At 38.9% G+C, this 16,243-nt stretch overlaps 1 protein-coding gene across 1 annotated transcript in view; it reads left to right on the forward strand.

Annotated features, from left to right (window-relative positions):
• The first annotated feature begins 491 nt into the window (after window positions 1–491).
• Window positions 492–16,243, forward strand: part of Herc6 (HECT and RLD domain containing E3 ubiquitin protein ligase family member 6) — a 55,751-nt gene continuing 39,999 nt past the window's right edge. Inside the window, exons 1-8 of the mRNA XM_026405199.2 lie at window positions 492–717; window positions 2,629–2,788; window positions 5,019–5,095; window positions 6,415–6,642; window positions 8,523–8,617; window positions 13,372–13,499; window positions 14,605–14,741; window positions 15,236–15,303. Of these exons, the coding sequence (XP_026260984.2) occupies window positions 510–717; window positions 2,629–2,788; window positions 5,019–5,095; window positions 6,415–6,642; window positions 8,523–8,617; window positions 13,372–13,499; window positions 14,605–14,741; window positions 15,236–15,303 (1,101 nt within the window). The 5' untranslated portion in view covers window positions 492–509. The remainder of the gene's footprint in view (window positions 718–2,628; window positions 2,789–5,018; window positions 5,096–6,414; window positions 6,643–8,522; window positions 8,618–13,371; window positions 13,500–14,604; window positions 14,742–15,235; window positions 15,304–16,243) is intronic.

The raw sequence follows: 16,243 nt of genomic DNA on the forward strand, positions 1-16,243 counted from the left end.
CTCAGGAGAAGGTGAACATATCATGGAGGTCTTTCATTATTGCAGTTCTGATGTAAAACCAATATCTGGAAGAGAGTAGGCACTCAGATGCTATTATTATTCCACTAAGCATTATTCCAACACTAAATATATTATCTCTTGATTTATCCTAAAACATGGTAAATTTGCTGTATTAGTGTCACAAGTCACAGACAATAAGGGAGCTGAGGCACAGAAGCATTAGATAATTTGCCCACAATGGCACGGCTCGTAAATGGTTTAATTAGGGATGGAAATGTTTTTCCTGGAGAGTCCTCCGGGTTCTTCAGCACTTAGAGCTCGGGCCGGGAGGTGCCAGGATGACGTAGGAGACAGGGTAGCGCTACTGGAGCGAAGTGAGTTGAAAGGCAGAGTGAGCCCAGAGCCGGAGCTGGACTGTCATCCATTCTTTCGATTTCTGAGAAATCAGCTCACACCCATCACCAGCCTTTGAGAGTGGAGGAGTGGAGCCGGCGGCCAGGGATCGCAGGATGTACTTCAGCTGGGGCGCTGGCTCCCAGGGGCGAAAGCGCGGGCTGGCACGGGGTCCCAGGAGCACCAGAGGCGACCAGCTCCTGCAGGCGGCTAGCGGGGAGCGCCACTCTCTGCTACTGCTGAACCACCATGAGGTCCACTCTTTCGGGGACAACAGCCGGGGGCAGCTGGGCCAGAGGGGAGTGCCTCGCAGGGAGCGGCCAGGTAAGCCCCCGGGCGCAGGGAGGGGCCCTGCGCGCGGGGCAGGAGGGTATGCTGCACCTCGGGTCCGCCGGGCCACCTAGATGCCCAAACTGCGATTCCTGCCTCCGGAGCGCAATAGGTCAGTTTCATTTCCCCAAGCGCTTCTGATTTGTTTCGGTTTCCAATTCCTGTTTCCTGCCAAACAGCAGAACTGACCTGGACCCCGCATCTCTGGACAGAGATGGGGTCCCTCCCTTGACTTTCCAGACCTGGATGGAGCTGGAGGAATCAGTTTATTTTGCAAATATGGTTTGTGGGTTAGACACCTGTAATCAGCCCAGAAATACCACGGGAGAGCTTTTATTTTGAAATTTAAAACCATAGAATAGCTTTTTTTCGTTCTTGCTTTTTTGTTTGTTTGTTTGTTTGTTTGTACCAGGGATTGAACCCAGGGTCACTTAACCACTGAGCCACATCTCCAACTTGTTTGTTTGTTTTTGAGACAAGTTCTCCCTATTAGAACAGCATTTTCACCATTACTGATTGTTATGGAATTATGGGGGGGGGGGGGAATCACCTGTAACCCCAACACCCAAAGATAACTCCTAACATTTGTTGCCTTTTTCTCCTTGCCCATTTTTGTGTGTATGTATTTAACTTTTACAAAAGTCATGTCATTATATAGTTTTGTATTTATAATTCTGTAAATTGTGTCTTTCACAAATGTCATGAATATATTACCCTTTTATAATGTATTTTTGAAAATATTTTATTTTTGGTACTGGAGATTAAAACCCAGGGTCACTTTACCACTGAGAAACATCCTCAGCCCTTTTTATATTTTTATTTTGAGACAGGGCCTTGCCAAATTGCTGAGGCTGGCTTTGAATCTGAGATCATGCTTTAGTCTCCTGAGCCACTGGGATTACAGGTGTGTCCCATCACACAGGATTTATTTTATTTTGAGACAGGGACTCCCTAAGTAGCTCAGGGTCTGGCTAAATTGTTGAGGACGGCATGGGACTTTAATCCCCTGTCTCAGCTTCCTGAGTTGCTGGGATTACAGATGTGCACCACCATGCCTAAGTGAAAATATATGTTAAATTGCTACATAATAGTTCAGGCTCATGCCTACGTGAAATAAGTCAATTCCAAAAAAACCAAGAACCAAATGTTTTCTCTGATGAGCAGGTGCTGATTCATAGTAGGGGGAAGGGGGAATGAAACATTCGGTTAAAGATCATAGTTCCTATGGGCCTTGCCCACCATAGTGCTCACCCTTTTATCTGCTGTTAAAAGATAAACTTAAGAACATTAAAATTTTAAAGAGTTTATTTGAATATTTAGTAATTCATGAATTGGGCAGCATCAGACCTTAGGCTATTAGATTCCACTGAGGGGGATTTGAAGGGATTCAAGATGGAAACTTATAAGGTATTTGAGGAAGCAAGATAGAAAACTTGATTAAAGTCCTTAGAGGTCATCTGGCAGTTTCTGATTGGTTAAGCTTAAGTTTCATTTTTCTAGGCTGTGACCATCACTGAGTTGGGTTTCAGTTCGTTTACATAGGAACCCAAGGCATTGCAGTATCTCAACCAGATGGTGCCCCAGTCTATTATTTTCCCATGAAGTGATGTAATACACATTGAATTTATTTTCTTGTAGCATGGGCTCTAGGTTTTGATTTAAAAGACTGTTGGAGCCAGGCATGGTAGCACATGACTGTAATCTTAGTGACTTGGAAAGCTGAGGCAGGAGGATCACAAGTTTAAGGCCAACCTTAACAACTTAGCCAGGCCCCATTTAAAACAAACAAAAACCCATGAGACTATCGAATGAGACAAAGAATCTAAGTAATACTACTTTTTGAAGGAAAGTTTTATTTCATACTTGTTAATTAATAATCTTGTGGGGGGTTATTTTGTATTAAAGAACTAATTCAGGCATTGGCAACTCTACGTGTTGCTTTTGTGAGCTGCGGGAAGGAGCACTCTCTCGCTGTCTGCCACAGAGGAAGAGTCTTTGCATGGGGAGCTGGTTCTGAAGGGCAGCTGGGGATTGGAGAAATTAAGGAAATAAACTTTATACCTAAGTAAGTATTTCAGTTCATTCTTTTATTTGTTCAGTAATTTTGAGTACCGTGTATCAGGGACCATACAAGATGCCAGGACACAAAGAGAACTGTGAGGAACACAGTCCCTAACCTCAGGGATTATAGTATGGTCAGGGAAGAAGACAGGGAAAAAAAAATGTATGACACTAAATTTAAAGTCCCATGAAGGAAAAGGGCAGAGTGAATTGGAATGTGACCCATTGATCTTTAACCTTATCTGTTGGAATATAACTGTGGGGACCCACGTGGACACCCAGAGTATGAGGATTATTTAATTTTTTCCCTCTTTGGCAGTGCTATAGATTGAAAACCCAGTGCCTCACTCATGCTAGGCAAATGCTCTACCACTGAGCTACATCCCCAGCCCCAAGATTATTTCAAAGTAAAAGCATTTGGACTTCAGAAGATGCAGAAAGTATCTTATCTGAACATCCTTTATCTGACTAAAGTGGAGGCTCTCCCAAATAAAATTGCCATGAACTCCCTTCTGTAGTTGTTTCCTGCAGATTCAGCCATTAACATTACCATCAAAAAAAAAAAAAAAAAAAAGCTCCAAAGAAAAACTCCAATACTCTCCCATTGAAAACACACACACACACACACACACACACACACACACACACCCCTCAGGCTACTCTACAATAATAAGCACACATACATTTTGTCTTTTCTCCTGTTAATCTATCTGTTGTGTTAATTTGCAAGCACCCGAAAATAAGTTGGAAGAGGAGTAGTTTCCTCCCAGTGCCATCTTTCCGCTTGTCCTAAACCAATTGGTTCTAATACTTTACTTAGTAAATGGTGAGAAATATCACATTTCCTCACAAACAGCTTCCCAAGCAAGTATTATGACAAAAAGTTAGCTCTGAATTTTGTGTTCATGAATTACACACTTGGGGAATTTTTTTAAATGCCAGTTTTAATTTCAGGAAGTTATCTTTTGTTACCTCCTCTAGTCATATATGAGAGATCATGAGATTTGAGAAAATGAAAACTGACCTGCTAAAAGAAAATGACAGCAAATCTGGTTTTGCAGATCTAAACTGGCTTTATATATGATTTTAGAATTGGGCAGCAGTCTGGACCCAAAGTGGTTACTTTACCCAACCATACGGGCATGTTATAGTTGTAGCCAGAGAAAAGAAAGGACATATGGAAACTGAAAGGAGGTGGAGACAGCCTGCCTCTGTGTGCTTTAAACAGTTTCTGTGACTGAGATTAGGCTACTTGTTACAGAAGTAGGTTATGGTGTGATGTAGCTTCTCTTCTCATCTCAATTATTATTACCTATTTGCAGATCACTTACAATATGGCAGAAATGAATACAATATGATAACAGTATTATTAGAAGTGAGTCTTAAAGCTTAGCTTTCTAAGTCAATAGTTTCAGGCATTCCATAAGAATAAATAGGGAGTTAGGGTATAGTTAGGGAGTTAGGGTATAGTTCACTATGTATGAAAAAGCTTCGAAGCCAAATCCAAAATGTGTACAGATGCAGCTTTAGATCAAACTTAAAATGAAAAGGCTAGGATATGAGTCTGCTTCTATAACCTGATAACTGTTGACCTCTCTGAGTTCCTTTAGGTTCAACCATATGAAATTGCTGATGGTTATTTCTTTATGATCTACAAATGTGACAGTTTTGTATGATTCAATCCAGAGATCTCTCAGAACTTATAAGATGAATACATGATCTAGAAATTCTAAAGCCTGTTCTCTATGTTTTGAAGAAGCTTGTTTTTCTTTTAGGCCAATAAGTAAATAATAAAAAAATTATATTGTGTATTGCCTTAAAGTCCAATACAAGTAGTGTTTGCATCATATACTGTTTTGGATTCTGTCCTGTATTTTTGTAAATGTTGATGTCATGTGAAAAACAGTTTGATATGATGTGATTTTTGCATAGTGCTCTGAAAGTCACAGTGAAGAAATTCAGTGAAGTGCAGGTAAACAGCAGGAGTAACTGTGACTCTTTTAAGGTAATCAAATGCCTATGATCTAATTAGTGGTGTATATGAATGGGCTAGGGGTGTGGCTCAGTGGTTAAGCCCCTCTGGGTTTAATCATTGATACCAGAGAGAGAGAGAGAGAGAATAAATTTTTTTTCCTACAACAGTGTCCTATATACCTGTAGATCTGTAATTTACCTGGCAACTCACCCTACCTAAATACAGATTTATAGTAGATTTTGTATTATTTTTATTATAGGAAAATAAATGCTCTAGCTGACATAAAAATAATACAAGTTTCCTGTGGACACTACCACTCCCTGGCATTATCAAAAGGTAAAAATCACATTTTGGAACTCTTGAATGTCATTTGGAAGTAGTTTTCAGAATGATAACTGTTGATGTTGAATGGATTGGGGTTCATTTTAGCACATTTAAAAGTTTTTAACTTTCTAGATTTCATTAGATATGTTGTTCTTCATGTTGTTTTGTTGTTGTTGTTATTGTTGTTGTTTCAAGTTTCTTTGTTCTGACTGTGTTTTAAATAGTGCCTTGTTCTTATCTTCTCATAAGAGGTCATCCCAGCTCATATCTGATTGGCCAACTCCCTTAGAACTTAGTAGTAGTTTTATTTCCAGCCCTTGGTTCTTTATGCTGAATGGCTTGTCTGCACTGGTAAACCAAGACAAGAGGCTATTTGTTTTTTGTGTTTTTTTTTTAACCTAGATCAAAGAAAGAAAAGTCAAAATGTCAAAATTATGACCTCCACATTTTGCCTACTAACCTCTCCCACACTATTCATCCTCAATCCAAATTTCTTAAAGAATATTGGGGAGGAAAATCTCTCCTACCCTCCTAAGTTTAGTGTCCGGAGGGCTTTGAATTAAATGAACAGAAGACAGATTAACGAAGGAAGGGCATCCAATTTTTATTAATCTTTTTGTACACAGGAGTTCACAGAAACAGAAATGAAACTAAAAAGAAGTGGTTAGACTCAGGGACCCATATACAGCTTTAACAAAAGAAAGGGAGTTTGGGCTTCAAGGGAAAATAAGTTGTGAAAAAGTGACTAAAAAACTAATGGAAGATAAGGGCTATTTTAGTAATTTTTTTTGGTACAGTTTCATCTCCATGTCAACTCTCCATCTGCTGTCCTCTCCCCAGGGTGGGAAAAGCAGACAGCTTTACAAGAGAAATTTATACCCTGCTCTTTTGCAGATCAGGGGAGGGCAGAGAACTCTTCCTGCCTCTGTTGATTCTCAGGTGCAGCTCAAATAATCCTTACACCAGGGCTAGGGATAAAGATCAGGGGCAGAGTGCTTGCCTAGCATTCACAAGGTCCCAGGTTCAATCTCTACTATTGAGCTCCAACCCTAGCATGGAGAAGAGATGTTCTCATCAAACAGAAAAAGTAATTAATTAATGTATTAAAAAGTAAGTAATTAATGTTATTAGATGATCATGACATTCTTTTCCCAATATGTATGTAAATTAAAATATAATGTTGAACACCTTAAATGCATGGAGTTCTAATTTGTCAGTTACACCTCAATGAAGTGGGGGGGGGGTGAGGGATTTGCAGGATTAAGTAGGTTCTACTTGAATTTGGTATTCCAGTGTGTGCAACTCTGAATTTGTTTTCTTTATTTTTTCAGATGGCCAAGTGTTTTCATGGGGAAAGAACAGCCATGGTCAGCTGGGCTTGGGGAACGAGTTCCCCTCCCAAGCCAGTCCACAGAGGGTGAAGTCCCTGGAGGGCATCCCGCTGGCTCAGGTGGCTGCAGGAGGAGCTCACAGCTTTGCCCTGTCCCTCTGTGGGACTTCATTTGGCTGGGGAAACAACAATGCAGGGCAGCTGGCCCTTAGTGGGAAAAATGTCCCAGGTGAGGAAAGTCTGGGTGCAAGCTGGGCAAAGGGCAGGGGCAGTTTCCAAGGCTAAAACAGGGGTTCCCAAACTGTGACACATGCGATCACCTGGAGAGCTATTTTATTTCCTATTTCCACAAACTTAGTGCCTTAAAACAACACAAAGTTATTATTTTGTTGTTGTTGTTGTTGTTTTGTTCTGTTTTTGTTTTTGTTTTTTTTCCCTTTTCAGTGATGGGGATAGAACTCAGAGCCTTCTGTGTACTAGGCAAGTGCTCTACTGCTGAGCTGCAACCCCAGCCCTGATAATTATCGTCTTACAGTTCCAGAGATCAGAAATCTGACATTTGGACTCACTGGGCTAAAGTCAAGGCATCAGCAGGGCTGCCTTCCCTCATGGAGGCAGGAGGTGGATCCCATTCCTCACCTTTTCCTGCTTCTGTGTCCCCCTTGTGTTAATTACTCTGACATTAGCAGCCCTCTTTCCGCTTCAGAGCTAGTGGTGGCTGATGAAGTTTTTCTTAAATCACATTATTTTGATACTGACTCTTCTTTCTCCCTCTTCTTCAAAGGACCCTGGTGATACCACTGGGTCTACCTGGATCATTCAAGCTAGTCTCCCCGCCCCCTTCTTTTATTTTTCAGTAGTTGGGATTGAACCCAGAGGCTCTTAACCACTGAGCCACGTCCCCAACTCTTTTGAGACAGGGTCTTACTGAGTTGCTTAGGGCCTCGCTAAGTTGCTGAGGCTGACTTTGAACTTATACTCCTCCTGCCTCAGCCTCCTGAGTCGCTGGGATCCGCTGGTTCTAATCTCCCTATTTTAAGGTCAATTAATGAGCATTTTAATTCTCTCTACTTCCTTAACTCCCCTGTGCCATGGAACCTGACAGATCCAAGGCTCTGGGATTAGAAAGCAAGAGACCATTTTTCTTTGCAAGGCCATTATTCTATCACCACAGGATCCCTTTAATAATCTTGATGCCCTGGTTAAACTCCATACCTATGAAATCAGAATGTCTTGGGGTGAGAGCTAGGCTTCAATCATTGTTAAAGATCTCCCAGGGGATTACAATGTGCAGCACAATTTGGAAACCACTGGCTTAGTAGACTACTAACCTTAGGGGAAATAACCAGTCCTTCTAGACAAACCTCTTCTAAATGGTAAAAACAAAACTCACCAAGAAGTCTGCTCCAGGAACCCTGTCCTCCCTGTTCAATTCTTTGCATTTGGCATATATATACTTAACACCTATTATGTGCTAGTACTGTGCTGAGCATTTACACCTCATTTTATTTAACACCCTTAATATGATGTAGCTTCTCTTATCTCAATTATTATTACCTATTTGCAGATCACTTACAATATGGCAGAAATGAATACAATATGTTAACAGTATTATTAGAAGTGAGTCTTAAAGCTTAGCTTTCTAAGTCAATAGTTTCAGTCATTCCATAAGAATAAATAGTTTCTGGATAAATGCTAGAGGACAACTCCATTTTTTTTTTCCATAATAGTTTTCACTAAGCATGGTGGCACACACCTGTAATCCCAGTGACTCGGGAGGCTGAGGCAGGAGGATTGAAAGTTCAAAGCCAGCCTTGGCAACTTAGCGAGGTCCTCAATAATTTAGCAAGACCCTGTCTCAAAATAAAAAAATAAAAAGGGTTGGGGATGTGATTCAGTGGTTAAGCACTACTGGGTTCAGTTCCCAGTACTAATAAAATCAAAACAAAATAGTTTGCTTTTTGTTTTATGCCCTTGATTATGCACTTTAAAAATTATGTTAATGAATTGTAAGATAACATGAAAGTATTACTAGGAATACAAATATAAAAACTCATGAAATTCTGAATCTGTTTCTCAAACTCTAAAAATTCTGCTTTCTTTCGACAGAGCAAAGCTACAAGCCCCGTTCAATTGGTGCACTGAAGAATCTAGGTGTAATATATATCAGTTGTGGTGATGAGCACACTGCAGTGCTTACTCAGGTAATCCAAAATGTGTTGCAAATTTTATAAATCCCAGAGAAAGATTGACATCTGCTGAGTAATCTTGCAAGCAAGATGTCTAGGCTACTATAACAGTATACCATAGACTGGGTGGCTTAAAAACTATAGAAATCTATTTCCCATGGTTCTGGAAGTTGGGAAGTCCAAGATCAAGGTGCCAGTAGATTCATGTCTATAGAAGACAAACTTTCTGGCTCATAAATGAGCATACTTTTGCAATGTCCTTACATAGTGGAAGGGGTGAGGGATCTCTCTTGGGTCCTCTTTTATAAGAGCACTAATCTTATTCATGCTAGTTCTGTCCTCATGACTTAATCATCTACCAAAGACCCTGCCTCCTAATACCACCATGTTGGAGGCAGGATTTTAGCACATAAATTTTGCGACATAAATGTTCAAACTATAGCATGATGTGTATATCAATATCTAGACATATCTATTCAATATATAGTTATCTCAAAAGGAGAAGTGAAGCAAATATAAATCATATTTTCAAGCTCCTATAATAAAAGCTAATTTCAGTATTAGAAAATATGTTCAGGGCTGGGGATGTGGCTCAAGTGGTAGCACGCTCGCCTGTCATGTGCGAGGAGCTGGGTTCGATCTTCAGCACCACATAAAAATAAAATAAAGGTGTTGTGTCTACTAAAAACTAAAAAATAAATATTAAAAAATTTTAAAAAAGAAAGAAAATATGTTCAGATACCTACTAAGTGAGAGTAATGTAGGAACTAATCTTTTCAGCAATTATTCAATGACAGTGTAGTTCCTTTTTTATTTTTTAATATTTAGTTTTTAGTTGTAGTTGGACACAATACCTTTATTTATTTATTTATTTTTATGTGGTGCTGAGACTCAAACTCAGGGCCTTACACGTGCAAGGTGAACGCTCTTCTGCTGAGCCACAATCCCAGTGCTCCCCCCCCCCTTTTTTTTTTTTTTGCTTACCAGCGATTAAACCCGGGGGGGGGGGGGCTTAACCACATAACCAGCCCTTTTAATTTTTTTTTATTAGGTATAGTACCTAGAAATTTTTTTTTTTAATTTTAGCTGGGCATGGTGGTGCACACTTGTAATCCCAGCAGGTTGGGAGGCTGAGACAGGTGGATGGCAAATTCAAAGCCAGCCTCAGCAAATCAGCAAGGCTCTAAGCAACTCAGTGAGACCCTGTCTCTAAATACAATACAAAAAAAGGAAGGGGGCTGTGGCTCAGTAGTAGTTAAGCACCCCTGAGTTCAAACCCTGGTACCAAAAAAAAATTGTTTTTAGTTATTGATGGACCTTTATTTTATTTATTTTATGTGGTGCTGAGAATTGAACCCAGTGCCTCACGCATGCTAGGCAAGCACGTTACCACTGAGACACAACCTCAGTCCTTTTTTTTTTTTTAAATTTTGAGATGGGGTCTTGCTAAGTTACTGAGTGTAGCTTTGAACTTGAGGTCCCCCTGACACAGCCTCCAAAGCTGCTAGGATAACAGTAGTGCTGCACTGCACCCAGCAACAGTATAGTACTACAGATAACAATTGTTATGGAAGCTACCAAGTAATTTTTATAATTCTCAATAGTTCACTTTATAGACTTTGTTCAGTTTCTTGCTTGGCACAATTATGACCCATTATCATGAATTTTTTTTCTCTACTTCTTGTTCTGGCCATGGAATGTATTCCAGTGAGTGTATTCTTCCTGGAGCCGCAAGGAATAAACTTGAAAACCACTGTATACTTGAAATGCTTATTTAAAAACTGTATACTGCACCTAGCGGCTTGGGAGGCTGAGGTAGGAGGATCACAAGTTCAAAGTCAACCTTAAAAAGTAAAAAGGGATAGGGATATGACTCAGTGGTAAAGCACCCTGTGTTCAAGTCTTAGTACTGTATCAAACCAAACCAAACCAAATAAAACGAAACTGTATATTCCAAATGATTTTTTACTTTATGTCTTACAAGTCCTGAGACTCAAACCAAGAACTTCTTACATACTACTAGGCACGCACTATACCTCTAAGCTACATTCCTAGCCTACCAAGAAATTTGAATTTTCTGTTTTTGTGGGGTTTTTTTAATATTTATTTTTTAGTTGTAGTTGAACACAATACCTTTATTTATTTATTTATTTATTTATTTATTTATTTAGTAGTGCTGAGGATCAAACCAGAGCCTTGCACATGCTAGGCGAGCACTCTACCACTGAGCCACAACCCCAGCCCTGTATTTTCTGTTTTAAAAGCATGTCTTAAATTAGGAAACTGTTAATTGTTTGAATTGTGTTATTCTTTTTTTCTCATTCATTCTTTTTAATTATATGTGACAGTAGAATTTATTTTGATATATTTATACAAGCATGGAATATATCATATTCTAATTAGGATCCCAATGAATTATATTATTCTTAGTTGACAGAGAAAGCTGGAGTTGTTTTTAATCATAAAATCATCTTTTGAAAATAATATTTAAAAAATGGTGAGATAAAACAATGCTGTGCTTAAATGTTGGTGTTACTCTTGAGCGAATTAATTTGTCATCCATTTATTTAACAGATATTTATTAATTGCTTTCCATTGTTGTGACAAACTACCTAAGAAAATCAACTTAAGGGGATGGGGATGTGGCTCAAGCGGTAGCGCGCTCGCCTGGCATGCGTGCGGCCCGGGTTCGATCCTCAGCACCACATACCAACAAAGATGTTGTGTCCGCCAAGAACTAAAAAATAAATATAAAAAAAAAAAAAAAAAAAGAAAATCAACTTAAGAAAGAATGATTTAAGGCCGAGGATAAAGCTTACTGGAAGAGTAGTTACCTAGCATGCTCAAGGACCTGAGTTTGATCCTAGTATTGGAAAAAAGGAAGAAAAGTTTATTTTGGCTCACAGTTTCAGAGGTTTTTAGACCATGCTTTCTTGGCTCTGTTGTTTCTGGGCCTGTGGTAAGGCAAGACATCACAGCACAGAGCATTTGTGTTGCAAGGGGGCAAAATTGCAATTTATGGATTCGAGGGGAGAAATAAAGAATGTCCATGTGCTTCTGCACCTTTCAATGCTTTTTTCACTCAAATTACTCAATACAGTTCACTCTATAGGTTCTTAATAAAGAAAACGACGAGGATCCTTAATGCTAGGCACTGCAATTGACATAATCAATTCACAGCAAACAATTCTAGATTAATTAATTCACAGCAAGCAATTCTAGATTAATTCTAAGCACTGCAAAACACACTTAATCATGATAGGCTAGTGACAGACATTTCCTCTGTGTGCTAAGTTCAAAAGTCTTAAGCCTTAGGCTTTATGTCCAGCAGATGCACACTCCTCAGACTGCGGTGATCAGGTCCAGAACCAAGGCAGGCTTTTCCTGGTGTGGAGTGGATGACTCCTTGAGGAGAGGGTCGTAGGGAGAAGTTGCAGCTCTCACCAAGGTCCAGATGAGTCGGTAGAGTTTGAGAGCAGTAAGGATCACACAGAGGCTCAGGAAACCATGACAAGTGATGGGATGTCAGGTCCTCATCAGGCTCTCCAGCTCCAGTGCATCCTTGTTTCGGCTGGCTGAATCCCTGTTCATTTGCTCTATTATTTATACTAAATTTGGGTTTTTTTTTTTTGACTCCCCATTCAATCCTTATCAGCTACCACCGATTTCTCAGTGACATCATTTACCCTGGGGTCAGAAACATCTGTTCAGGTGGTCTCCACCCTGAGCTTCTCACCTTTCCCTCTTATCAAGTGAGGACAGCCTGCCAAGGGCTTCACTCTGTTTACCAAGGTGAGGGGAAGCAACTTGTTTGAGGCCATACTGGAGGGCTCTGTGGGTGTGCCAGGTGAAACTGCAGGTTTCAAACTGGAGTCAATGGATTCACTCACTGATGATATTAGAACCCTCAAGACCAACTTACCTTCCAAAGGCCTCACCTCTGAACAGTACCTCATTGGGGACCAAGGCTTCAACATGTGAGATTTGGGGCAACATTTCAGATCTAAACCATAATAAAAGTCTTTTTTATTTTCCCCAGCTTTATTGGGATAGAATTGACAAAAGTTATGTAAATGTATGGTGTGCAAAGTGATGTTTTGATGTGAAATGATAATCATAATCAAGCTCATTAATATACATACATATATATATATATCACCTTAGATAATTATCATTTTATGTAATGAGAAACATTAAGATCTACTATCTCAACAATTTTCAAGTATCTAACAATTAGTATTAATTGTAGTCACCATGCTGTACAATACATCTCCACAGTGCCTTGATTTTAAGGGCATGTCAGAGATTTTGTGTGTCTAATGTTGTAAACTCTATGCTCACTGTAAGAAATAACAAAGGGGTCTGGGGTTGTGGTTCAGTGGTAGAGCACTTGCTTCGCATGCAAGAGGCACTGGGATAGATCCTCAGCACCACATAAAAATAAGTAAGTAAAATAAAGATACTGTGTCCATCTACAACTAAAAAAATATTTAAAAAAAGAAATAACAAAGGACCCCTTCCATATATGTAGAGATTATATTTTACATATAGTTCTCATACAAATTCTTTTTTTTTCTTCATTTTTTTTTATTAGAGCATTATGATTATATTTAGTATTTGGGTTCATTTTGACAAAGCAGTACATGCAAAAAAATTGATCTCAATCCCCATCATCCCCCTTTTTCCTTTTCCCCTATGATAATTAATCTAGAGGCTTTTAATTACTTTTTTTTTTTAACATGAAATTTATCTGGTTCCTTTTAAAACAGGCTGGGCGGGTATTTACATTTGGAGACAACAGCCGTGGACAGCTAGGACACAGTACCACTGCCAAGTCAAGAGGCCCACAACTTGTGAAAAGAATTAAAGGCTTAGTTTCACAGATAGATTGTGGAAGGTAATAGGCTGGTTTTATTTTAAGCATGGATGGAAAATGTAATGTTTTATTCCTTAAAAACAACTCATAAAATCTCTTTTTGGGGGGGTAGGGGGGCGTGCCCTATGGATTGAAACCAAGCGTGCTTAACCACTGAGCCACATCCCCAACGCTTTTTTTTTTTTAATTTTTAATTTTGAGACAGGATCTTGCTAAACTGCTTAGGGCCTTACTAACTTGCTGAGGCTGGCCTTGAGCTTGTCATCCTCCTGTCTCAGCCTTCTGAGTTGCTGGGATTATAGAATAGTATCAAACTGTGAAACTCTAAAATATGGGACTGCTTTCCCCAACCTTTCCCCCTTCCTGGTACTAGGGATTGATCTCAGGAGTGATCTACCACTGAGCTATATCCCTAGCTCTTTTTATCTCAAGTAAGTGTTTTGCTAAATTGCCCAAGGTGGGCTAGAATTTATGATCCTTCTCCCTCAGCCTTCCTAGTTGCCAGAGTTATAGATGTGTGCCACTGGTTTGACCGTTTTGTTTTTTTTTTATAGAGCATTTTATCCTGAAAATTTACCTTTTTTCAAATAGTTTAACTTACCAACTTTTTTCTTAGACATTTAACTTATTTAATAAGAAATTATTAGAAGTCTGCTTCTAATAGAACACCTTACTAGAAACTGGGGGTGGTGGGCTGCTTGATAACAAAATTGTGGTGCTTGTATGCTTGAGTTGTTAAGACAAAATCAGTCTCATGCTTGTAGAATATAATGAATATTTGCATATGTATTCAGACTTTTGCATAACATAATTATGAGGGCATTTTTGAGTATTTAAATATCTAACCCAGTGCATTAAGAAAACAAAAATAAAAGTATTTGATTTAAAGCACAAATGATAGAAACCATAGTAAAGAGTTATCAATAACATTTTATCTTTAATGTTGGAATAAATTAATACTCACCATCTGTTTAGCTACATCATCTGGTGCCCTCTAACACTGATGTTGTGATAAGTAATCTAGGTACTTAGAAAAGGTAGTTCTAGAGTTTTGTATTAGAAAACACTATCCTTCTCAAAAACCATGAGAACCTTGGTCTTTGTTGTCTTGTATTCTCTCTTGCAGTTATCACACCCTTGCATATGTCTATACCAGTGGTCAAGTGGTATCTTTTGGTCATGGACCAGGTTGCACAAGCAACCCAACCCATTCAGAAGCCACAACAGAGGACTTTGACATGCGCTGCCTGATTTCTGCCAGTGGTATGAATTGTCCCACTGATTCATCATTCTGTTAATGCCACTAAAGAGGAAACAGTATTCAGCTTCCTTCAAAGGAGCCCATAGAGCTAAGCTTCCTTCAGTACTTTTATTGCAAATTTGTGCATTTCTTCTTTTGCAGTGATTCCTGGAGTAGTTGACAATACTTCCTAAAAATGAAGATAATACAAAGGAATTATCTTATAGATTATTTATGAGATAGATTACTTACCAGAATAATATACTTTTATATATTTAATCAAATCTTTTCTAAAGCACATGAACCTGGATTTCTTATGCAAATACTTGGAAAGCCTAGTTTGTAATTAAAGTATGTATGATATTTAACCTTATCAAAATTAATTTTTTATGCTGCTTATACTTAAAATTCAGGGAAGTATATATTGCCCATAAATGAATTAATTTGGCTTGGTTATATATCAGATTTATCTTTTACTGCTAACAACTGGAAGCATGGGTTTCTGACTTTCTTTTAGACCTTGTGGATAGTCACATCAAACACATTTTTGCTGGAACTCATGCCAACTTTGTGACAGTTCATCAGGTACCTAGTATACTTTCTGTTTCTTTTAAACTTTGCTTTTTCCTTTAGATTTCAGAGCAATATTTGAGGCATTGTATTATTCACATGTATTCAGATTTCTTACTAAAATAATAAGGTCTTTGGTTAGGATGCTTTTGAAAAAGTATTATGTCATTCTCATTTCCTCACTTGCCAAACTTTCTAGCAGATTTGACCTGCAAATTCAAATTTATTGCCTTTGTACTTTTTGTTTGTTTGTTTTGTGAATCAAACACACGGGTGCTTTACCATTGAGCTACATCCCCAGCTCTTTATATTTTTTATTTATTTCCTTGAGAAAGGGTCTCACTGTGTTGCCCAGGCTATCCTCCTGTCTCAGCCTTCCAAGTCATTGGGATTACATGTGTGCACACCATGCCCAGCCCTTTGTACTTTTTATTAGTAAAAATATTAGTGATGGTAATGGCAGTAATGACTAATTTTAATTGTAGTTATGTATCAGGCACCAACCAAAATCCTCTAAATGGATCAACATGTTTAATGCTCAGATAAAGTCAACTGTCAGGTCCAGTTGATATTATTTGCTTCATTTTATAGAAGAAAAAACTGAGTCAAAGAAAGAGCATTGAAGGCAGAGGGAACCACACATAGAAAGGTCCTGAGCAATACTAAGTTTGGTGTGTGACAAAGAAGGCCCATGAGGCTGAAGATAATAAGAAAAAAGGAAGAGTTGTATAAGATGAAGCCAGTTATATGAGAAAGTTTCATTTTGAAATGTCCTTGTAGAGGTGATCCAAAGACTTAGATGTCAAAGCCGGAGCTCAGGGGGGATGTCGACAATGGAACACAATCATGGAAGCTATCAAATTGTTGATGGTGTTTAAAGCCAGGGGCCCAGATGAAAAGTCACAGGGACTATATCATCAATAACGACTACCAGAAAACATGCCTATTCTCTGTC

Source organism: Urocitellus parryii, chromosome 10 (genome assembly GCF_045843805.1).
Source record: "Urocitellus parryii isolate mUroPar1 chromosome 10, mUroPar1.hap1, whole genome shotgun sequence".
In the NCBI taxonomy this organism is placed as follows: domain Eukaryota; kingdom Metazoa; phylum Chordata; class Mammalia; order Rodentia; family Sciuridae; genus Urocitellus; species Urocitellus parryii.